The sequence below is a fragment of the Oncorhynchus mykiss genome, chromosome 19 (genome assembly GCF_057628025.1).
Source record: "Oncorhynchus mykiss isolate SJ-2025 chromosome 19, ASM5762802v1, whole genome shotgun sequence".
Classification (NCBI taxonomy): domain Eukaryota; kingdom Metazoa; phylum Chordata; class Actinopteri; order Salmoniformes; family Salmonidae; genus Oncorhynchus; species Oncorhynchus mykiss.
Genome location: NC_143040.1, coordinates 15,701,748 through 15,725,329, shown reverse-complemented (window position 1 = coordinate 15,725,329; position 23,582 = coordinate 15,701,748). Strand labels below are relative to the sequence as shown.

The window sequence follows — 23,582 nt, the reverse complement described above, 5'->3', positions numbered from 1 at the left end:
GTAAGGGGAGAGGAGCAGACCTCGTGATCATAAACAGTAGAGAGGAACAGGTGAGAGAGAGAGCAGACAGGACTGTAAGGGGAGAGGAGCAGACCTCGTGATCATAAACAGTAGAGAGGAACAGGTGAGAGAGAGAACAGACAGGACTGTAAGGGGAGAGGAGCAGACCTCGTGATCATAAACAGTAGAGAGGAACAGGTGAGAGAGAGAACAGACAGGACTGTAAGGGGAGAGGAGCAGACCTTGTGATCATAAACAGTAGAGAGGAACAGGTGAGAGAGAGAACAGACAGGACTGTAAGAAGAGAGGAGCAGACCTCGTGATCATAAACTGCAGAGAGAGAGAATGAGAGAGAGAGTGAGAGAGAGAGAGAGAGAGAGAGAGAGAGGCGGAGTAGGTATACTTTTCATCAGTACACTAATATGTTTGCAGTATTTTATAAATATATTAAGGGTGACGTTATCTTTATCTTTCTCAACAATAGACATTTGTCTTCAACCTCCACCTGAGAGTCTGGATTGGTCTGACTGACTCTGTTACTGAGGGGATCTGGAAGTGGGTGGATGGCACCCCACTGACCACAGGGTGAGAGATTTGACCATTTTACCTTGTGAAATGGAGATACAAAACAACAGTGATATATTGCTTCCAGTCATATTCATCAAAATGTATGTTTCTACTTATGAATGTCATTCAATGAGAACTAGAGATGTATCTTAGAAATCAAGTCATATTTTTAGATTAAAATGTCATTATATAAAAAATACATGTCATTGTTAATGTTCCATTCTTGATTACATCTTACAGAGTGTTTCTTTAAAACCCTAAAATCATAGGACCGTGTCTATAATTGTGGAGGATGTTTGTACCACAGTGTCTGACTGTCTGGTTCCCTGTGTTGTTTAGGTACTGGGGGTCAGGACAGCCTGATGATGGTGGTCTGTTCTCTTGGCAGGAGGACTGTGTTGAGATTTACTATGGACAAGATGACTCTGTACAGACATGGAATGATGACAAATGTGGCACAAATCATAACTGGATCTGTGAGAAAGTGGTGTAACAATAACTCTCTCTCTCTCAGTTATTATCTTGATGGTTGGATACAGTGTTGAATGGTTAAGTGATGATTCCACCTATTGGTTAAAGTGAGAGATGAACATACCAAAGAGATTAAATAGTTGTATTACAGACTTGCCTACGGGTTCTTTTTTAATGCACCCTTACTTGATTCCTCCTCACATCTTCTCTCCTCCCCTCTGTCTCAAAACACATTGGACAATACAATCCTAGGGGAGGGACCTTGGACCTTCTCCTCTAATAGTGTAACGGTTCTCTTGTTGTGTAGTAGAGGCGGACCAAAACGCAGCGTGGTGGTTGTTCATCGTATTTTAATGAAGACACTATACATGAACAAAACTAACGAAAACAAGAAACGTGAGAACAAAAACAGCCCTATCTGGTGCAAACACAAAGACAGGAACAATCACCCAAAAACACACAGTGAAACCCAGGCTACCTAAATATGGTTCCCAATCAGAGACAATGACGAACACCTGCCTCTGATTGAGAACCATATCAGGCCGAACATAGAACTAGACCAAAACATAGAAAAACAAACATAGACTGCCCACCCAACTCACGCCCTGACCATACTAAATAAATACAAAAACAAAGGAAATAGAGGTCAGAACGTGACAGTACCCCCCCCCAAAGGTGCGGACTCCGGCCGCAAAACCTTGACCTATAGGGGAGGGTCTGGGTGGGCGTCTGTCCGCGGTGGCGGCTCTGGCGCGGGACGCGGACCCCACTTCGCCATTGTCTCAGTCCGCCTTATTGTCCGCCTCCGTGGCTTACTCACCATGCCCACCCCTCTCAATGACCCCACTGGACAGAGGGGCTGCTTGGGACAGAGGGGCAGCTTCTCGGGACAGAGGGACAGCTGCTCGGGACAGAGGGACAGCTGCTCGGGACAGAGGGACAGCTGCTCGGGACAGAGGGACAGCTGCTCGGGACAGAGGGACAGCTGCTCGGGACAGAGGGACAGCTGCTCGGGACAGAGGGACAGCTGCTCCGGGCGGAGGGGCTCTAGCGGCCCCTGGCTGACTGGCGGCACTGGCGGCCCCTGGTTGACTGGCGGCACTGGCGGCCCCTGGTTGACTGGCGGCACTGGCGGCCCCTGGTTGACTGGCGGCACTGGCGGCCCCTGGCTGACTGGCGGCACTGGCGGCCCCTGGCTGACTGGCGGCACTGGCGGCCCCTGGCTGACGGGCGGCATTGGCGGCTCCTGGCAGACGGGCGGCACTGGCGGCGCTGGGCAGACGGGCGGCACTGGCGGCGCTGGGCAGACGGGCGGCACTGGCGGCGCTGGGCAGACGGGCGGCACTGGCGGCGCTGGGCAGACGGGCGGCACTGGCGGCGCTGGGCAGACGGGCGGCACTGGCGGCGCTGGGCAGACGGGCGGCACTGGCGGCGCTGGGCAGACGGGCGGCGCTGGCGGCGCTGGGCAGACGGGAAGCTCCGATGGCGCCGGGCAGACGCGAAGCTCTGGCAGAGGCGCCGGGCAGACGGGAAGCTCCGGCAGAGGCGCCGGACAGGCGGGAGGCTCCGGCAGAGGCGCCGGACAGGCGGGAGGCTCCGGCAGAGGCGCCGGACAGGCGGGAGGCTCCGGCAGAGGCGCCGGACAGGCGGGAGGCTCCGGCAGCGGCGCCGGACAGGCGGGAGGCTCCGGCAGCGGCGCCGGACAGGCGGGAGGCTCCGGCAGAGGCGCCGGACAGGCGGGAGGCTCCGGCAGAGGCGCCGGACAGGCGGGAGGCTCCGGCAGAGGCGCCGGACAGGCGGGAGGCTCCGGCAGAGGCGCCGGACAGGCGGGAGGCTCCGGCAGAGGCGCCGGACAGGCGGGAGGCTCCGGCAGAGGCGCCGGACAGGCGGGAGGCTCCGGCAGAGGCGCCGGACAGGCAGGAGGCTCCGGCAGAGCTGGAGAGGAGGAAGGCTCTGGACGGATGGGCCGGAGAGACAGCCTGGTACGGGGAGCTGCCACCGGAGGGCTGGGGTGTGGAGGTGGTGACGGATAGACCGGGCCGTGCAGGCGCACTGGAGCTCTTGAGCACCGAGCCTGCCCAACCTTACCCGGTTGAATGGTCCCGGTCGCCCTGCCAGTGCGGCGAGGTGGAATAGCCCGCACTGGGCTATGCAGGCGAACCGGGGACACCGTGCGCAAGGCTGGTGCCATGTAAGCCGGCCCAAGGAGACGCACTGGAGACCAGATGCGTAGAGCCGGCTTCATGGCACTTGGCTCGATGCCCACTCTAGCCCGGCCGATACGCGGAGCTGGAATGTACCGCACCGGGCTGTGCACCCGCACTGGGGACACCGTGCGCTCCACAGCATAACACGGTGCCTGCCCGGTCTCTCTAGCCCCCCGGTAACCACAGGAAGTTGGCTCAGGTCTCCTACCTGGCGTAGCCATACTCCCTGTTAGCCGACTGGCGGCACTGGCGGCCCCTGGCTGACTGGCGGCACTGGCGGCCCCTGGCTGACGGGCGGCATTGGCGGCTCCTGGCAGACGGGCGGCACTGGCGGCGCTGGGCAGACGGGCGGCACTGGCGGCGCTGGGCAGACGGGCGGCACTGGCGCAAAAACAAAGGAAATAGAGGTCAGAACGTGACAAATAGGGTTGAGAAGGAGGAGAAGAGAAAGGAGGAGAGGAATCTAGGAAAGACGAATTGAGATAGAGCCTTAGTGTCAGAGAGAGACAGAGGAGGAAGAAGAAAATTAAGAGAATGAGGAAGAGAGAAAAAATAAGACAAATAATTGTTGTGTTTAGATTAAGAGGAGAGAATGTAGACATACTGAACTCATTATTTTCATTCTTTTTTATTAGAAACATGTCATGTGATTTGCCATGGGCTTATGCTTATTAAAAAACAAGTGAGTCCAATTATTAACCGATGATTATCACTTTAATAATAAGAATAACAAAGACACAGATATTTTTCGGATGAGAACTGGCAAAATGTATCACAAACTCATCCGTGTTGGGGGAGCCTGCCCTCCTTGACTCAACACTGAGAATTCCGAGGTGACTTAACCTCAACCATTGTTGTCCTGAGGTGGGTTTTAATCAGTAAAGCTGAGAAGCTTCTCTCGCAGGAAGCACTGCTGACTGGTGTAACAACAGAAATCTTACAGCATCGAAATAGCTCATGGAAGACATCTTTAGAAGGTTCTAGAAACACAACAAAGTCAAGGAAAGTAGACGGTCTGTCCCTTCCACTTTTTTCTCTCCTATCAAGAAGCCGCTTGGTTTGATGAAACTCATGATTGATGTCCTCTAAATCTGACTCAAAGGTCAAAGGCAAACAGGACCCCTTGCATGATCTCGCAATTCTTCTTTGAAAAACACCTCTGCAGCTTAGCTGTGAGACTGTCAAGCACCTGATAAAATATATCTCTTTCGAAGCTCTCACCATCACCTTGGTCGCAATTTTTCTGTCCTCGAGGGCTCATCATCAATGAGTAGTGAAATATTAACTTCTTTGGGACTGGGGGGCAGTATTGAGTAGCTTGGATGGATAAGGTGCCCAGAGTAAACTACCTGCTACTCAGGCCCAGTTCCTAATATATGCACATATATCCAAATCTATCCAAAACATGTCAAACGATGTCCATTTATGTCCAAATACATATAAATAGATTTGGATAGAGGGCTCTGCGAGAGTGCCATGAGCTGATCACACACGCTGATCACGTGCGCTGACGTGAGAGCGACCTGCGTTTACATCGGATTTCTACAAAGCAATTCTCCGGTTGGAACATTATTGACGATTTATGTTAAAAACATCCTAAAGATTGATTCTATACATCGTTTGACATGTTTCTACGAACTGTAATATGACTTTTCATCTGAACTTTCGCCTGGACTTGCCCGCGCCTCGTGAGTTTGGATTGTGTACTAAACAAAAAGGAAGTATTTGGACATAAATGGACTTTATCGAACAAATCAAACATTTATTGTGGAACTGACAAAACAAATAATACCTCACAGTGATAGGATGCAAAGAACTGAACTGAATAGTGTGTGATAATGACATACAGGTGAGTGAACAGTGATTAGAATTTAGGTGATTGGGATCTGGAGAGTGAACTGCATTCAGGGGATGTAAGTGTTTGACAGTGTGAGCTGGAAAGGGGTCTGGAAAGTGAGCTGCATTCAGGGGATCTAAGTGTTTGACAGTGTGAGTTGGAAAATGGGCTGGAAAGTGAGCTGCATTCAGGGGATCTATGTGTTTGAGGGTGTGAGTTGGAAGCAGGCTAATAACTCATCAACTAGCAAAGAATATCAAGAAATGTGCACTTGAGCGATTCTGTGCTCTGATCTGAACTGATGTGAAATGCGCATTCACTCTGGTGTGATTGAACGACCACTGGTGGGCAACCCCTGCCAATAAAATTCTACTCCGTTGTGCTCTGGGTCTGCCCTAAACAAAATCACAGACTCAATCTTGCAAAGTTATATTTGTTTTGGTTTGTTGCATTGAAAAGGGGCTGATAGGATATAGATTCGATCACAGAAAAAAACATTGATCTTTATAGTGCAAACTAATGGGGTTGAACTCTGTGAAGTTCAATCTCTACCACCTCTGTGTAGCATGGCGTTTCTTCTGTGCAGCACTCCTGGAGGAAGTGAGCGGCCACTCATATGCGCGGTTTAGAGGGAACATTGCTGTCTACTGCACAGTCTGTTTTTAAAGGCCTCTCACTTACAGTAGCAATAAGAAACTGAGTTTTAACAAGTAGCTGATCCATCAAGGAAGCATTTTTCTCTTATATAACCAGTATGACTCCTGACTAAAGAGACAGACCAGTTATAACACCCTGACTACAGAGAGAGACCAGTTACAACACCCTGACTAAAGAGACAGACCAGTTACAACAACCTGACTACAGAGACAGACCAGTTACAACAACCTGACTACAGAGACAGACCAGTTACAACAACCTGACTAAAGAGACAGACCAGTTACAACACCCTGACTAAAGAGACAGACCAGTTACAACAACCTGACTACAGAGACAGATCAGTTACAACAACCTGACTAAAGAGAGAGACCAGTTACAACACCCTGACTAAAGAGAGAGACCAGTTACAACAACCTGACTAAAGAGACAGACCAGTTACAACAACCTGACTAAAGAGACAGACCAGTTACAACAACCTGACTACAGAGACAGACCAGTTACCACACCCTGACTAAAAATACAGACCAGTTACAACAACCTGACTACAGAGACAGACCAGTTACAACAACCTGACTACAGAGACAGACCAGTTACCACACCCTGACTAAAAATACAGACCAGTTACAACAACCTGACTAAAGAGACAGACCAGTTACAACAACCTGACTAAAGAGACAGACCAGTTACAACAACCTGACTTGAGAGGCCATCACAGGCAAAGCTTTTTGTGATATAGGTGAGATATAAACTGTGGTTAATTAGAAGTAAAATCAACAGCAATAGCGTGTATATATATGGGTTTGAGTATAATGATACTTGCTAACTTTCTCAATATGTTCACCTTTGCTCTTCAACAGAGCAGCATTGTCAAGAGGAATGGAGATACGTTGACTGCAGTTTCTACTTCCTGTCCTCTGAGAAGAAAATCTGGGTTTCCACCATCCTTCCACCATTTCAAAGTAGTCAAGTTTGTCAACTGGTTTGGTTTCACTATGGAATTGAGCTATAATGGAACAAATAAAGATGAGTGCTCTATCTATCTCTATGGGTCAAGGTCACAGTAATAGAAGGAAGAAACAGAGCTTGTAGAAAACAGCCAGTAGGGGGAGACACACACTTATAAAAGTAGGTATTACACCCAACAAGAGGGACTTTTCTGACCAGCATCCAACTACAACCAGATGATAGACCAAACCCAAAACTGACCATTACCTTAACCCTAACCCAACCCAACCTTATATCCATGGATGAAAAGTGGCCTGTGATTTCAGGACAGATGCAGTACATAAGACCTACATAGAATGTGAATAATGACATTAAGGATACGTCTCAATTCTCACCATAATCCCTGTATAGTGCACTACTTTTGACCAGGGTCCATCAATATATAGAGTATTGAAATTTTTTACAAAGTATTGACTTAGGACGTGAATACTTATGTAAATTCTATATTATATTTAATTTTCAATAAATTTGCAAACATTTCTAAAAATATGTTTTAACTTTGTCGTTATGGGGTATTTTGTGTAGTTGAGTGAGAGAAAAAAATACATTTACTGCATTTTAAATTTAGTTTGTAACACAACAACATGTGTAAGAAGTCTAGGGGTGTGTGTCAAGGCACTGTATGTTAAACATGAATGCTCTAATTGTAAGTCTGCTGAAAGACTAAAATGGAAATGTAATAGTAATTAATGGTAAATAATGTATTGTGTAACTTGAGTCATTTTTTATTGTACATAAGAATAGAATACCATGATTAAAGACAATCATGAATGAATTGTGAATAAATGAGTGAGGAAGTTACAGAGGTATAAATATCATACCCCCCCCAAAAATGCTAACCCCCCTATTATTGGTAATGGTGAGAGGTTAGCATGTCTTGGGGGTATGATATAAAATGCTAACCTCCCCTATTATTGGTAATGGTGAGAGGTTATCATGTCTTGGGGGTATGATATAAAATGCTAACATCCCTATTATTGGTAATGGTGAGAGGTTAGCATATCTTGGGGGTATGATATAAAATGCTAACCTCCCCTATTATTGGTAATGGTGAGAGGTTATCATGTCTTGGGGGTATGATATAAAATGCTAACCTCCCCTATTATTGGTAATGGTGAGAGGTTAGCATGTCTTGGGGGTATGATCCTCTGTAACTTTCTCACTCAACATTATTTACCATTCATTAAATTAAAGGTGACATTCTGTACAGTCACCACATATGAAACATTTGATCTCCAATCCAAAACGCTGGCGTATAGAGCCAAATGAAAAGTTGTAGCTTCACTGTCCAAATAAATACGTAAAGGAGTGTACGTGAGATAAGAAAAGACAGTATGTCACGTCACACAGCCTTTAATAGTGACAGGTCACAATGGTACAGTAAGGGTGTGGCGTCATTGTAAACATCGTTGATATTAAGCATCTCAATCACATCATTGAGGCAAGTCTGAGGGTGTTGGGGCTGGGTCTTGTTCTGCCCATGTTGAGACTGGGCCTGGTTCTTCCCATGTTGAGGCTGGGCTGGGTGTGTTGATGTTGGGCCCAGTGCTGCCCCTGTTGTGGCTGGGCTCGGGGTTGTTGATGTTGGGCCAAGTGCTACCCCTTTCGAGGCAGGTGTGTGAGTGTTGAGGCTGGGCTGGGGGTTTTGAGGCTGGGCCTGGTACCACCCCTGTTGAGACAGGTCTGAGTGTTTGGAGGCTGGTCCAGGTGCTGCCCCTGTTTAGGCTGGGGCTGATGCTGGTGGCCCTGTTAGGCCCTGTGTGCTGGGGCCTCCCGCTCTATTGCCCTGTAGGGTGAAAGGAACCGTACACATAAATAGCAACACAAGAATATAGATGGTGAGAGTAAACATTACCTGAACATATAGAAGAGCATGTAGGCACTCCGGGCTCTGGTCCTCAGCACAGTGGCTTCATTGGACATTGACACCTGGCTGTCGTTACAGCAGAACCAGTTTCCACTGGCATGCAATATGTCACTAATGTAGTGCCCTGTGGAACAAGGAAGACAGACTAGAGATCAAGGGTCAGGCTATTGTGGGTAATAGAGTGTTTCGTAACAGTTAAACAGTTCATTTGGGAGGTATTTTATCTGTTACATGTGTCAAGTTTTGAAATCAGAGATAAACAAATACACATGGCATATAATTAGGCATGCCTCTCCATTCTTTTGAATTAAATTGAGTAAACTCTAAACATATTGCAGTGCTTGTTGGGATGACACTTCACTCTGAAGCCTGCAGCCTTGCTCGCTTGGCCAAAATAGCTGTTGGAGGGTCTAATTATCCCCTACCCCAGGGTTCCACAAATGGCGGCCCGCGGGACAAATTTGGTCCAAGGGTGATTTTATTTGGCCCCTATGTTTTCTGACAAAATAAAACGTAATTGTTAAAAGACTGTAAAAACACCAGCAAATCAGCTCCAAGTGATTTTCATTTTGGAAATCTGTTTCAAAGTATTCCCACGCACAATAAAGAGATATTTGTGGTTGTACACAAATGTAAGCAAGGTTTGAAATGAGTCAAATATTATATCTGTTTGGCCTTCCTACGGTATATTTGCAGTCTACAAATTTTAGTAATTTTGTTCCACACCCCTTCCCATCTGGCTAAGAAAAAAAATGGACCCGAATCTAGTTGATGATCCCTGGCCTTCACCCTCGATAATTTTCACTCTCTCAGCTTTGGGATGCTTGTGTATACGGCAGAGGCACACGTGAACATGCAAATTGAGATCCAAGGAGAAGGGAGTGATTTGGAATTCAGCTGATGTCATATGTATTGTGCATCTGCATGTGTGTGTTTGATGGTATTTACTTACCGGAGTTTGCGGAGCCTCCCAAATGAGAGACTACGCCAGTCAGCTGGTAGTAACCATTCACTGACTGTACTGGCTTCTGTTTCTGTAAGAAAACACATGTGATCATAGAATTCTCATTTCCTCTACAGTCCACCACACTGTCTACAGTCTACTACAGTACTAGTCTACTACAGGTCTACTACATCATGTACTTCTCATAACTATCTCAGTGTCCTGTCATAACTTATTTTTCACTGGTTTCTCTCTCTCTCTCTTCTCACCACTGAGGCTGTCAGCAGCACTTTCCCTAGTTCCTGCTCCTTTGAATCTGAGGGGTCAAATAAACATATCAAGAGCTGTGAAAATGTGGTCACTTGTCTGAATTGCTCTGGACTAAAACAGCTCCCATACATCACTAAAGATGTCTGAGAAGCATTTTATATGGCAGCTTCCAGATTCTCTGTCAGCAGGACCGTTTTGGGAGTGGGTGGTTTGTGTGGTGTTGGAGCAAGAATAGTGTTATGGTGCCATGACCTACCTGAACAGCAGAGGGCGCTGTCTTTGGCCTCTCCAGGTGGGCTGGAGACTTGGCTGGCGAGGGTCTGGGGGATGGACCCCTGGATGCTGGGGGCCTGGTTGGTGAGGGCCTGTGGGCTGGCACTGTGCAGGTGGGGCACCATGTCCCCACAGAGGGTGGAGAGCCTCAGCTCCGAAGGAAACAAAAGAGGAGCCTCCAGCTTCTCCAACCCCCCAGGTCCTCCAAACCTCTTCACATGCAGAACCAGCACACTATCCAGAAACAGAGAGGAAGAGAGATGAACAGACAGACAATGTAACCAGTCAACAAAATAACAGATGAGTAAAAATTGTTTGGTGGTGCTCACCTCTAAGTCCTACAACCTGCTCAGGAAGGTAACTACTTCTAAAGGCTCAGGACATTAAACACTGCTAGTACTATGAGAGGTTATAAAGGGACAACTCACAGAGGCAGTGTGTGGAACTGCTCCACCTTTGAGGCGTGGAGGCCTTTACAGCCCTCACATGTGAATTCAACCTGTTCACTCTGGTTAGAAACAAAAGCATTACATAATGAATGATACCACTACAATAATAAGATAGTGTATTCTGAGGCAGTGGGCAGCTTGCCCTGGGTGTTAGTCTCTACATGCAGGGCTGAGCCCTAAGTGCTGACTTTGAAAGTGAGTGCTAGGCTGTTCAGCAAGGTGCGCTCAGGGCTGAAGTCCAATGAGAGGTGGTTGTAGTCCTCTCTGGTAGACGACTCGCGCCCACAGCTTCAGAAGCAGGACAAAGAGAAGAAAAATGCATCAAGTCTGTTTCTGTTTCAGGTCTCTACAATGTTTCTGTTATGCCATGTGTTTTGTAATATTAATATATACTGTATATATATATATATATATATATATATATAGAAAGATCATGTTCTCAGTACATACACTACAACCAATGGGATCTCTTACCTGGTACATGTGCGCACCGACACAAGCTGGAACTCCAGCTGGGAAACAGGGCAGGTATAGTTCATCCCGAGTGTCTTCAGAATCATGCCCTCCTCCTTCAGCTGGCACAGCATATTGACAAGTAACTCGTGTGCGTCCTATGATGAGGAAGAGAAAGAAACACACCAAGATAAAAGCAAATTAAAAAGAGAAAATGAACCATTGCAAGAAGAGCACTCGTACACAAGAGAGTAGTGCCTCAGTTACCTGTTGCGTGTCCCCCAGATACTTCAAATCGTATCCCGACAAGGAGTACTTGACCTTCCACATGAGGTCTGCTTTTGAGGCCTGGTTTGCCACACTGTCAGGTAGACCTGAACGGTGCACATCAGACAGACACCTGTAGGGGAGACAGAGAGTAAGTTAGCAGCTGACTGGATGGTGTCAACCTACTGGCTTACGCCTGAAGAGGCAGATGAGTAAATACAAATATGTTTTATCTAGTGGCACCCCATCATTAGAAATGTTTCATTCGATTTGATGCAATTTCACCTTTGAGGACGGACATTGAAGCCAAACAACAAAAATGTATTGTTTATTCTCCTAAGATATTTGGTTTGGATACTGCTCTTAATTCTAGAGCATTTTAAAAAACTACCAAATTTCCCACGGTAAGGTGGAATGTTCAGTCAATGAGCATTATGGGTCATGTAGTCATTCTACACTTTCCAAATTGGCCTACAAAATGCCTACATCATAATCAGTGTGTCATTGTTGTTCCTCTTGGTTATGAAGATTCCAAAAACAAAAAGAAACTGGAAAATAAACCATAAATACAATACACAGCAAAATATGAAGTGGTTAAGGTTAGGATAAGGGTTAGGATTAGTGAAAGTGCTATCTTAACCTGCTACGATAATCCCTTTCTGTAGAAGTGGCGTGAAAAGAGTGTCCCTTCTTTAATTCATGACCACAATTAATGGGTGTGTGGGGTGAGTGTCTGCTTTTGAGCCTTCCCTTACCTGAGCAGGTTGGAGAAGGGTGAGGAGCTCCAGAGTTGTTCCTGGTGCAGGATTTCCTTTGAGAAGGACGGCAGGACCAGGAGGCACTGCAGGGTGGCGTTAAGGAAGCAAGTGTTGCCAATGTTAGGCAACCTGTGAAGAAGAAGCAGTCATCAGTACACACATAGAGATTAATCATAACCTTCACATCTCTATAAAGTGATGATAATGGCAGGGGATAAGGGATACATTATATTTAACACAAAGAAGTGGATGTCCTTTAGACCAAGATTGACATAATTCATGGGTTTATAAATATCTAATAAAACAGACATGCTCGATAGTAAGCCTTATCCCCATAGTATATCAGACACTGATCTCCAAACAGTAAATAACTTATATTCAATGCATTTGCAGTGTGTTGTGGTTTACCCAAGAAGTTCCATGTTGACCAGTTCCCCCCGTTCTCCTCTGGCCCCCTGGGTCTCTTCTGACCCTCTGGTGGCTGAGCTGGCCCTGGGAAGAGTCATGCTTCTGGTGGCTGAGCTGGCCCTGGGAAGAGTCATGCTTCTGGTGGCTGAGACTGGTCTCTGGGGCATTGGACTAGAGTGTTCCTGAAGGGACAGAGGTCTGGAGGAAGAAGAGAAACAGGTCTAATGCCTCCAACACAGAGATATTATCACTCTACACAGTCTCTCTATTAAATACTGTATTGTACTATAAACACAGCTGAGTACTGCTGTCCATATAAATGCAGTGTACCAAGTAGACCAGGCCAATAGGTTAGTACTCTCTTTATCCACTAGATGTAGACAGAAGAGGCTAAAACTACAGTTTCAGGAAAATAACTTTCTGGGACTGTGTTTATCAAGTGTCTCAGAGTAGGAGTCTGATCTAGGACCAGTTTTGCATTTTAGATCATAGATCAATGAATCAGATTATTATGGACAGAGAGGACCTGATCCTAGATTAGCACTCATACTGTTGATTAACACTGGCCCTGGTCTGGTAGCACTAAACCCAACTCTCCAAAGAGACTCTAGGATGGCACTGTACTTTATGTTTGGATTACCTGACTGTTGTGCCCTCCTGGCTGGTGTCTCCATGACGGTCCAGAGGGTTGGTAGGAGAGGAAGAACTAGGGTGGGACACCACTGGAGAGGATTTCACTGGGGAAGGGTTTTTGGCAGGTGACCGGGGTACAGAGGGTTGTTTAGCAGGAGAGCAAGGCTGAGAGGAACATTTAACAGGAGAGGGAGGTGGATGGAGGGAGGAGAGTTGGTCAGAGGGTGAGGGGTCAGAGGTAGCGGAGCCATTCCGTTCAGAACGGTCAGATGGAATTGGAGAGGGGGGTGAAGTGCCCCTCTCCTTCTTCTTTCTTGTCTTCTGCTCCACATCAACTGAATTTGCTTTCTGACGTTTTTTCTGTTGACAAGAAAATGTGATAGTGCTAAATACTTTCCCCCCAGATCCCCAGCCAATGGAAGAGGGGGTCATGAGAGTAGGAAGAGGTTGGCCTAAATGGAGAATCATAGGTATCTATCCTAAAGCTCAAATAACACAGTATAGACAGGTTACATTGAGTGACATTTGCAATAGCAGAACTTCATGTACATTTCATGTACACTTTTTACGTATTTGTCAATCAGAATGTAATTTTACTTTTATTCTTCCCACTAGGTTTAAGAGAAACATACTACTCCAGAATTATAGTAGTTGTTCATTGATTAAATGACCTGATTTCATACCTTTTTGCACCAGCAGAAACAAGCCATGTCGATAACCAATGAAGACTGATACATTTCCACATTAACCCATTGTTCAAATTGGCTTTAAGACCATTGTGATGTCATCGGTCATGTATGACACCACCACCTGGCAACACAATCTATAACATTTTAAAATTATTGTTCAATGAACAAATATGTTTAATTGAAGAGCAAAGTTATGCAGTATACATACAATATTGTAGATAATATGCTCCATTGTATTCTTGTTTCTTTTTACATTCATTTTTTTGTATGTTGTTTCATTATATGTACGACCACAATAAAGGCATTTTAAGTGCCTTCATCTTCATCTTCATAGTTTTTTGATAGCTTCCCTGTTGTTTTTGGTTTGGTTATCGGTTTATTTAAATGCTAAATGCTTTTTCTCTTATTCACCAGCAGATGGACAAAGGGTTGGTTTAAAAGAATGTGAACAGGTGGTAGAGATTTAGCCTAAACCACAAACAACAATCCAGATTGGTTAGGGACAGTTTTCCGTATTCAATCTTGCCCTGAGGGCAGCTCTGTCTCAAGGACATAATGAATGTGATTGGTTCAATTATAGCTCAATGGTCAGTGGGCAGAGCTTACAGTGCCCATTGCGTGTTAAATACACTTGCTAGGTGATAAATTGGTGTTGAATGGAAGGCATAACACAAGGTTGCTGGCATGAATTTTGTTTTCTAACCTCACTCCAACCCCTAAACAATTCTTCTTACCTAAACTTAACCCAACCCTAGCTAGAGTTCCAGGTCTGTTTAGTGCTGTCTTGTCAACTCCTACTAGCTAGAGTCCCAGGTCTGTTTAGTGCTGTCTTGCCAACTCCTACTAGCTAGAGTTCCAGGTCTGTTTAGTGCTGTCTTGCCAACTCCTACTAGCTAGAGTCCCAGGTCTGTTTAGTGCTGTCTTGTCAACTCCTACTAGCTATAGTCCCAGGTCTGTTTAGTGCTGTCTTGTCAACTCCTACTAGCTAGAGTCCCAGGTCTGTTTAGTGCTGTCTTGCCAACTCCTACTAGCTAGAGTCCCAGGTCTGTTTAGTGCTGTCTTGCCAACTCCTACTAGCTAGAGTCCCAGGTCTGTTTAGTGCTGTCTTGTCAACTCCTACTAGCTATAGTCCCAGGTCTGTTTAGTGCTGTCTTGTCAACTCCTACTAGCTAGAGTCCCAGGTCTGTTTAGTGCTGTCTTGCCAACTCCTACTAGCTAGAGTCCCAGGTCTGTTTAGTGCTGTCTTGCCAACTCCTACTAGCTAGAGTCCCAGGTCTGTTTAGTGCTGTCTTGTCAACTCCTACTAGCTAGAGTCCCAGGTCTGTTTAGTGCTGTCTTGTCAACTCCTACTAGCTAGAGTCCCAGGTCTGTTTAGTGCTGTCTTGCCAACTCCTACTAGCTAGAGTCCCAGGTCTGTTTAGTGCTGTCTTGCAAACTCTTACTAGCTAGAGTCCCAGGTCTGGTAAGTGCTGTCTTGCCAACTCCTACTAGCTAGAGTCCCAGGTCTGTTTAGTTATGTCTTGCCAACTCCTACTAGCTAGAGTCCCAGGTCTGTTTAGTGCTGTCTTGCCAACTCCTACTAGCTAGAGTCCCAGGTCTGTTTAGTGCTGTCTTGTCAACTCCTACTAGCTAGAGTCCCAGGTCTGTTTAGTGCTGTCTTGTCAACTCCTACTAGCTAGAGTCCCAGGTCTGTTTAGTGCTGTCTTGCCAACTCCTACTAGCTAGAGTCCCAGGTCTGTTTAGTGCTGTCTTGTCAACTCCTACTAGCTCGAGTCCCAGGTCTGTTTAGTGCTGTCTTGCAAACTCCTACTAGCTAGAGTCCCAGGTCTGTTTAGTGCTGTCTTGCCAACTCCTACTAGCTAGAGTCCCAGGTCTGTTTAGTGCTGTCTTGTCAACTCCTACTAGCTAGAGTCCCAGGTCTGTTTAGTGCTGTCTTGCCAACTCCTACTAGCTAGAGTCCCAGGTCTGTTTAGTGCTGTCTTGCCAACTCCTCCAGTGGTTCTTCCTTAAAAAGTTGCATCATATTGCAGCACAACTTGCGGGCTGCCGCAGAATTCTATGTCACATTATTTATTATTTAAGTGTCAGACATTGTTGCCATTAACGCTCATTAGAGCTAGTTTGACCACCAGAGAGCATCTTTGAGAAGCATTTGACCGTTTTTAATATGAAACTAATCGTTGGATAACAGATCTGCTCTCGGAACTCATTTACACACGTTACTGTGTGTGTTTCGATTCTCTCTCGCACAAACACACACATACACGCGCACCCTCTATAACCACTCTTTATATTTACAGTGGTGATGGACAGCTGGAGGCATTTCGTTGTGAATTCTGAAAACAAGCCAACCTAACTCAGAAATACATTTCACTGGTTGCCATGGTGAATAACCCAATAATAATTGGTTGGACACATGAAAGGAAACAAAGAGTTTACCGGAAACTCAAAATGAAAATACTTGCAGATCAATTCAGATCAACAAATTACAATAGTAGATCTAATTACATTTAGAGGATTCTAAATTTGTCATGTATTGTCATGTTGTGTCTTGTTTCTGTCCTTTCCCTTCACCCTGTCTCCCTCTGCTGGTCGTTATTAGGTTACCTTTTCTCCCCCTCTTTCCCCCAGCTGTTCCTTGTCTCCTCCTAACTACCTCGTCACCCCTTTTCCCACCTGTTCCCTTTTTCCCTCTGATTAGTCCTCTATATCTCTCTCTGTTTTTGCTCCTGTCTTTGTCGGATTCTTGTTTGTGTTATTCATGCCTGAACCAGACTATCGTCATGTTTGCTGCAACCTTGTCCTGTCCTGTCGGAATCTGCCGGTCCATCTGAGCCTACCTATGTTTTGTCATTAAAGAAGCTCTGTTTACGTTAATTCGCTTTTGGGTCCTCATTCACGCACCGTAACAGAAGAATCCGACCAAGAATGGACCCAGCGACTTCGGATCCTCTCCACTCAGCCGTCGAGATCCAGGGAGCGATGCTAGGCAGACACGAGCAGGAATTGTCTGCTGCTCGACATGCCGTTGAGACCCTGGCCACCCAAGTCTCCAACCTCACAGAACAGGTTCACCATCTCCGCCTCGATCCACCGGCCACTTCCAGGGCTTTCGAATCTCCGGAGCCCAGAATCAATAACCCGCCGTGTTACTCTGGGGAGCCCACTGAATGCCGCTCGTTCCTCACCCAGTGTGATATTGTGTTTTCTCTCCAGCCCAACACTTACTCCAGGAGCACTGCTCGTGTCGCCTACGTCATATCTCTCCTTACTGGACGGGCTCGTGAGTGGGGCACGGCAATCTGGGAGGCAAGGGCTGAGTGTACTAACCAGTATCAGGACTTTAAGGAGGAGATGATACGGGTTTTTGATCGATCTGTTTTTGGGGAGGAGGCTTCCAGGGTCCTGTCTTCCCTATGTGAAGGTAATCGATCCATAACAGACTACTCTATTGAGTTTCGCACTCTTGCTGCCTCCAGTGGCTGGAACGAGCCGGCTTTGCTCGCTCGTTTTCTGGAGGGTCTCCGCGCAGAGGTAAAGGATGAGATTCTCTCCCGGGAGGTTCCTTCCAGCGTGGATTCCTTGATTGAACTCGCTATTCGCATTGAGCGACGGGTTGATCTTCGTCACCGAGCTCGTGGAAAGGAGCTCGCGTTCTCCGTTGCCCCCCTCTCCGCATCACTACCATCTTCCTCTGCTGGCTCGGGTGCTGAGCCTATCCAGCTGGGAGGTATCCGCATCTCGACTAAGGAGAGGGAACGGAGAATCACCAACCGCCTCTGTCTCTATTGCGGTTCTGCTGGTCATTTTGTCACTTCATGTCCAGTAAAAGCCAGAGCTCATCAGTAAGCGGAGGGCTACTGGTGAGCGCTACTACTCCTGTCTCTCCTTCAAGATCCTGCACTACCTTGTCGGTCCATCTACGCTGGACCGGTTCGTCAGCTTCCTGCAGTGCCTTAATAGACTCTGGGGCGGAGGGCTGTTTTATGGACGAGACCTGGGCTCGGGAACATGACATTCCTCTCAGACAGTTAAGGGAGTCCACGGCCTTGTTCGCCCTGGATGGTAGTCCTCTCCCCAGGATTCAGCGTGAGACGCTACCTTTAACCCTCACTGTTTCTGGTAATCATAGCGAAACCATTTCTTTTTTAATTTTTCGTTCACCTTTTACACCTGTTGTTTTGGGCCATCCCTGGCTAGTTTGTCATAATCCTTCCATTAATTGGTCTAGTAATTCTATCCTCTCCTGGAACGTCTCTTGTCATGTGAAATGTTTAATGTCTGCTATCCCTCCTGTTTCCTCTGTCTCTTCTTCACAGGAGGAGCCTGGTGATTTGACAGGGGTGCCGGAGGAATATCACGATCTGCGCACGGTGTTCAGTCGGTCCAGGGCCACCTCTCTTCCTCCACACCGGTCGTATGATTGTAGTATTGATCTCCTTCCGGGAACCACTCCCCCCCGGGGTAGACTATACTCTCTGTCGGCTCCCGAACGTAAGGCTCTCGAAGATTATTTGTCTGTAGCTCTTGCCGCCGGTACCATAGTCCCCTCCTCCTCTCCCGCCGGAGCGGGGTTTTTTTTTGTTAAGAAGAAGGACGGGTCCCTGCGCCCCTGCATAGATTATCGAGGGCTGAATGACATAACAGTGAAGAATCGTTATCCGCTTCCTCTTATGTCTTCAGCCTTCGAGATCCTGCAGGGAGCCAGGTTTTTCACTAAGTTGGACCTTCGTAACGCTTACCATCTCGTGCGCATCAGGGAGGGGGACGAGTGGAAGACGGCGTTTAACACTCCGTTAGGGCACTTTGAATACCGGGTTCTTCCTTTTGGCCTCGCTAACGCTCCAGCTGTCTTTCAGGCATTAGTCAATGATGTCCTGAGAGACATGCTGAACATCTTTGTTTTCGTTTACCTTGACGATATCCTGATTTTTTCACCGTCACTCCAGATTCATGTTCAGCACGTTCGACGTGTCCTCCAGCGCCTTTTAGAGAATTGTCTTTTTGTGAAGGCTGAGAAGTGCTCTTTTCATGCCTCCTCCGTCACATTTCTCGGTTCTGTTATTTCCGCTGAAGGCATTAAGATGGATCCCGCTAAGGTCCAAGCTGTCATTGATTGGCCCGTCCCTAAGTCACGCGTCGAGCTGCAGCGCTTCCTCGGCTTCGCGAACTTCTATCGTCGTTTCATCCGTAATTTCGGTCAGGTGGCAGCTCCTCTCACAGCCCTTACTTCTGTCAAGACGTGCTTTAAGTGGTCCGTTTCCGCCCAGGGAGCTTTTGATCTCCTCAAGAATCGTTTTACATCCGCACCTATCCTTGTTACACCTGACGTCACTAGACAGTTCGTTGTCGAGGTTGACGCGTCAGAGGTGGGCGTGGGAGCCATTCTTTCTCAGCGCTCCCTCTCTGACGACAAGGTCCACCCTTGCGCGTATTTTTCTCATCGCCTGTCGCCGTCGGAACGTAACTATGATGTGGGAAACCGCGAACTGCTCGCCATCCGCTTAGCCCTAGGCGAATGGCGACAGTGGTTGGAGGGGGCGACCGTTCCTTTTGTCGTTTGGACTGACCATAGGAACCTTGAGTACATCCGTTCTGCCAAACGACTTAATGCGCGTCAGGCGCGCTGGGCGCTGTTTTTCGCTCGGTTCGAGTTCGTGATTTCTTATCGTCCGGGCTCTAAGAACACCAAGCCTGATGCTTTATCTCGTCTCTTCAGTTCTTCAGTAGCCTCCACTGACCCCGAGGGGATTCTCCCTGAGGGGCGTGTTGTCGGGTTGACTGTCTGGGGAATTGAGAGGCAGGTAAAGCAAGCACTCACTCAAACTCCGTCGCCGCGAGCTTGTCCTAGGAACCTTCTTTTCGTTCCCGTTCCTACTCGTCTGGCCGTTCTTCAGTGGGCTCACTCTGCCAAGTTAGCCGGCCATCCTGGCGTTCGGGGTACGCTTGCTTCCATTCGCCAGCGTTTTTGGTGGCCCACCCGGGAGCATGACACGCGTCGCTTCGTGGCTGCTTGTTCGGTCTGCGCGCAGACTAAGTCCGGTAACTCCCCTCCTGCCGGCCGTCTCAGGCCGCTTCCCATTCCCTCTCGACCGTGGTCTCACATCGCCTTAGATTTTGTCACCGGACTGCCTTCGTCAGCGGGAAGACTGTTATTCTTACGGTTGTCGACAGGTTCTCTAAGGCGGCTCATTTTATTCCCCTTGCTAAGCTTCCTTCTGCTAAAGAGACGGCACAAATCATCATCGAGAATGTTTTCAGAATTCATGGCCTTCCGTCAGACGTCGTTTCGGACAGAGGTCCGCAATTCACGTCTCAATTTTGGAGGGAGTTTTGCCGTTTGATTGGGGCTTCCGTCAGTCTCTCTTCCGGCTTTCACCCCCAGTCTAACGGTCAAGCAGAACGGGCCAATCAGACTATTGGTCGCATCTTACGCAGTCTTTCTTTTCGCAACCCTGCGTCTTGGTCAGAACAGCTCCCCTGGGCAGAATACGCCCACAACTCGCTTCCTTCGTCTGCGACCGGGCTATCTCCTTTTCAGAGTAGCCTCGGGTACCAGCCTCCGCTGTTCTCATCTCAGTTCGCCGAGTCCAGCGTCCCCTCCGCTCAGGCTTTTGTCCAACGTTGCGAGCGCACCTGGAAGAGGGTCAGGTCTGCACTTTGCCGTTATAGGGCGCAGACTGTGAGGGCTGCTAATAAGCGTAGAACTAAGAGTCCTAGATATTGTCGCGGTCAGAGAGTTTGGCTCTCCACTCAGAACCTTCCCCTTAAGACCGCTTCTCGCAAGTTGACCCCGCGGTTCATTGGTCCGTTCCGTATTGCTCAGATCATTAATCCTGTCGCAGTTCGACTTCTTCTTCCGCGATATCTTCGTCGCGTCCACCCGGTCTTCCATGTCTCCTGTGTCAAGCCCGTTCTTCGCGCCCCCGCTCGTCTTCCCCCCCCCCCCCCCCATCCTTGTCGAGGGCGCACCCATCTACAGGGTCCGTAGGATTTTGGACATGCGTCCTCGGGGCCGTGGTCATCAGTACCTAGTAGATTGGGAGGGGTACGGTCCTGAGGAGAGGAGTTGGGTTCCCTCTCGGGACGTGCTGGACCGTGCGCTGATCGATGATTTCCTCCGTTGCCGCCAGGTTTCCTCCTCGAGTGCGCCAGGAGGCGCTCGGTGAGTGGGGGGGTACTGTCATGTATTGTCATGTTGTGTCTTGTTTCTGTCCTTTCCCTTCACCCTGTCTCCCTCTGCTGGTCGTTATTAGGTTACCTTTTCTCCCCCTCTTTCCCCCAGCTGTTCCTTGTCTCCTCCTAACTACCTCGTCACCCCTTTTCCCACCTGTTCCCTTTTTCCCTCTGATTAGTCCTCTATATCTCTCTCTGTTTTTGCTCCTGTCTTTGTCGGATTCTTGTTTGTGTTATTCATGCCTGAACCAGACTATCGTCATGTTTGCTGCAACCTTGTCCTGTCCTGTCGGAATCTGCCGGTCCATCTGAGCCTACCTATGTTTTGTCATTAAAGAAGCTCTGTTTACGTTAATTCGCTTTTGGGTCCTCATTCACGCACCGTAACAAAATTAATATCTAATGGGCTTTTATACAATGATAATGCAGGGATAATAATACATTCATAAATTTGTAGGGGTTGGGCAAATCTGGTTTTAGAGTACTTAAGCATTGAATACATTGAAGTTTGCCCATCTTGGCCTTTAGGCTACACGGCTACACTTTACAATAGGACTCATCTCTGACTGCCTGCAACATCTACAGTGGTACAATATAAATATATTTTTGAATGAATTTTTAAAAATGTATATGTTTATCAAGTTGTCTTGCTTTTCTCAGAGCAGCACAAAACGGTGCTGAAATAGTTGACCATACGCAGGTAGGTTTTTGCTTCAAATCCTATTGTAACAATTGGATGACATTGGGAGTTTCAGTAAGCAACAATTTGTTGCCTTCATTAGCCTACTTTATTCTTGAAATAACTCCAGCACATAAAAGAGAAAGGAGCCTTAATTAATTAAACAATAAAGTGATTTAATTCACAAATGCATTTGACTGTACTTAATATTGGCCATCAACCAGAAACACACCGTGGTAGAAACATGTTATTGATTATTATTTTATTTTTTACTATTTCAAAATGTACACGTTTAATAAGCTACTGTGCAGTCTGACAAGTAAACATAGCCCACAGTACATAGTAAACATGGCCCACAGTACATAGTAAACATAGCCCACAGTACATAGTAAACATGGCCCACAGTACATAGTAAACATAGCCCACAGTACATAGTAAACATGGCCCACAGTACATAGTAAACATAGCCCACAGTACATAGTAAACATGGCCCACAGTACATAGTAAACATAGCCCACAGTACATAGTAAACATAGCCCACAGTACATAGTAAACATAGCCCACAGTACATAGTAAACATAGCCCACAGTACATAGTAAACATAGCCCACAGTACATAGTATACATAGCCCACAGTACATTGTAAACATGGCAAAGATGCTTCATTCCTTACATAAGGGAGAGCAGGCCATGTCAAGACTTCAAGACCTTTAAGATTAACTCTGTCTTGAATGTTTTTTCGGGATGCATCAGTCTTGGTCACAGTATTAATGATGAACACCTGGAGGTTCACTGGTGAGCCACATTTGCCTCGGGATCCATCCCAGTTGGAGCGGCATGTAGTCTAGTGGTTAGAGCGTTGGGCCAGTAACCGGAAGGTTGTTGAATGAAATCCCTGAGCTGACAAGGTAAAAATCTGTTGTCCTGCCCCTGAACAAGGCAGTTAACCCACTGTTCCTAGGACATCATTGTAAATAAGAATTTGTTCTTAAATGACTTGCCGAGTTAAATAAAATATACAAGTATCTGTCTCTTCAAATAATGAGTGATACTGATTCACGTGCACCTTCATCAGATGAGCAGAATGGTACTGCTCTGCGTCCCCATCGATTGTGGTGTCCTATGATAAAAATGGTAGATCAATTAAGAATTAAAAGTGACTCCAACACACAAATGCTGCGAACAGAAACACATTTTAAGAATGTAGCAAAACCAACCGCTTTCATGGGAACCATGTGTTTTATCGGTGTGGCCCGTTGTCCAGCCCTTTGTCCACCGATCTCCACGGATGGTTGTCTGCATGGTCGTATGCTCTGCAAAAACACATTCATGTTTTTAGTAAAGTATCGATTGTATTCCACGGTATGCCTACACATATATATGTTAAGAATATAATTTAACATTTTCATTTGTCTTAGAATAAAAACCTAATCTAACTACAGTTTCAGTTACTGCTACTGTCCAGTTACAGCTTCGTCTGACCAAGTGGAAACAAAAAAATAGGGGTCTTTTTCGGAAGTGCATGCAGGACAGAGAAATAGCAATTCTGACACTATTGTTTTACATTCAATCACCTTCTTCATCCTCATCATTCAGTTCATTGAAATCCAATTTTGAATGCACAATTATCAGTTCATATTTGGTTTATACTGCTCATTCATTGACAGCATTAATTCAGGTAGAGACACATTAAGCATTGGGACCCAAAAGCATAATCAGTCCTCTGCCTCCCCCTTGTGGTAGTCTGGAGCAATGAAGCAGTGACTCAAGGTAACGTACTAAACCACAAAAGACCTCTAAATCCTGCGGCATAATCTCAAAACGTTTAATTGAGGAACCACTGTAAGTCACACAGACGCAGGACAGTCCATGGAGAAGACACAGCTACAAGATGTATATTAGAGTTGAGGTTAGAAGAATAAGTTACTGTATTTGACCACACTCAAATACGCACACGCACACACACATTAAATA

At 46.8% G+C, this 23,582-nt stretch overlaps 1 protein-coding gene and 1 long non-coding RNA gene across 2 annotated transcripts; both read right to left on the bottom strand.

Moving 5' to 3' along the window:
- Positions 1 to 8,041: 8,041 nt before the first annotated feature.
- On the bottom strand, positions 8,042 to 8,735 carry LOC149975100 (uncharacterized). The gene is made up of 2 exons (XR_016488794.1): positions 8,600 to 8,735; positions 8,042 to 8,530 (listed from the first exon to the last, which is right to left on the bottom strand). It is a non-coding gene; the product is annotated as an uncharacterized LOC149975100 (long non-coding RNA).
- Positions 8,736 to 9,438: 703 nt separating this feature from the next.
- Positions 9,439 to 12,608, bottom strand: LOC118941534 (ubiquitin carboxyl-terminal hydrolase 37-like). The gene is made up of 8 exons (XM_090210233.1): positions 12,433 to 12,608; positions 12,022 to 12,153; positions 11,267 to 11,399; positions 11,021 to 11,157; positions 10,735 to 10,834; positions 10,526 to 10,605; positions 10,081 to 10,331; positions 9,439 to 9,645 (listed from the first exon to the last, which is right to left on the bottom strand). Exons 1-8 carry the CDS (start codon positions 12,597 to 12,599, stop codon positions 9,560 to 9,562), a joined length of 1,086 nt encoding a protein of 361 aa, XP_090066359.1. The 5' UTR covers positions 12,600 to 12,608; the 3' UTR covers positions 9,439 to 9,559.
- Between the last annotated feature and the right edge of the window lie 10,974 nt (positions 12,609 to 23,582).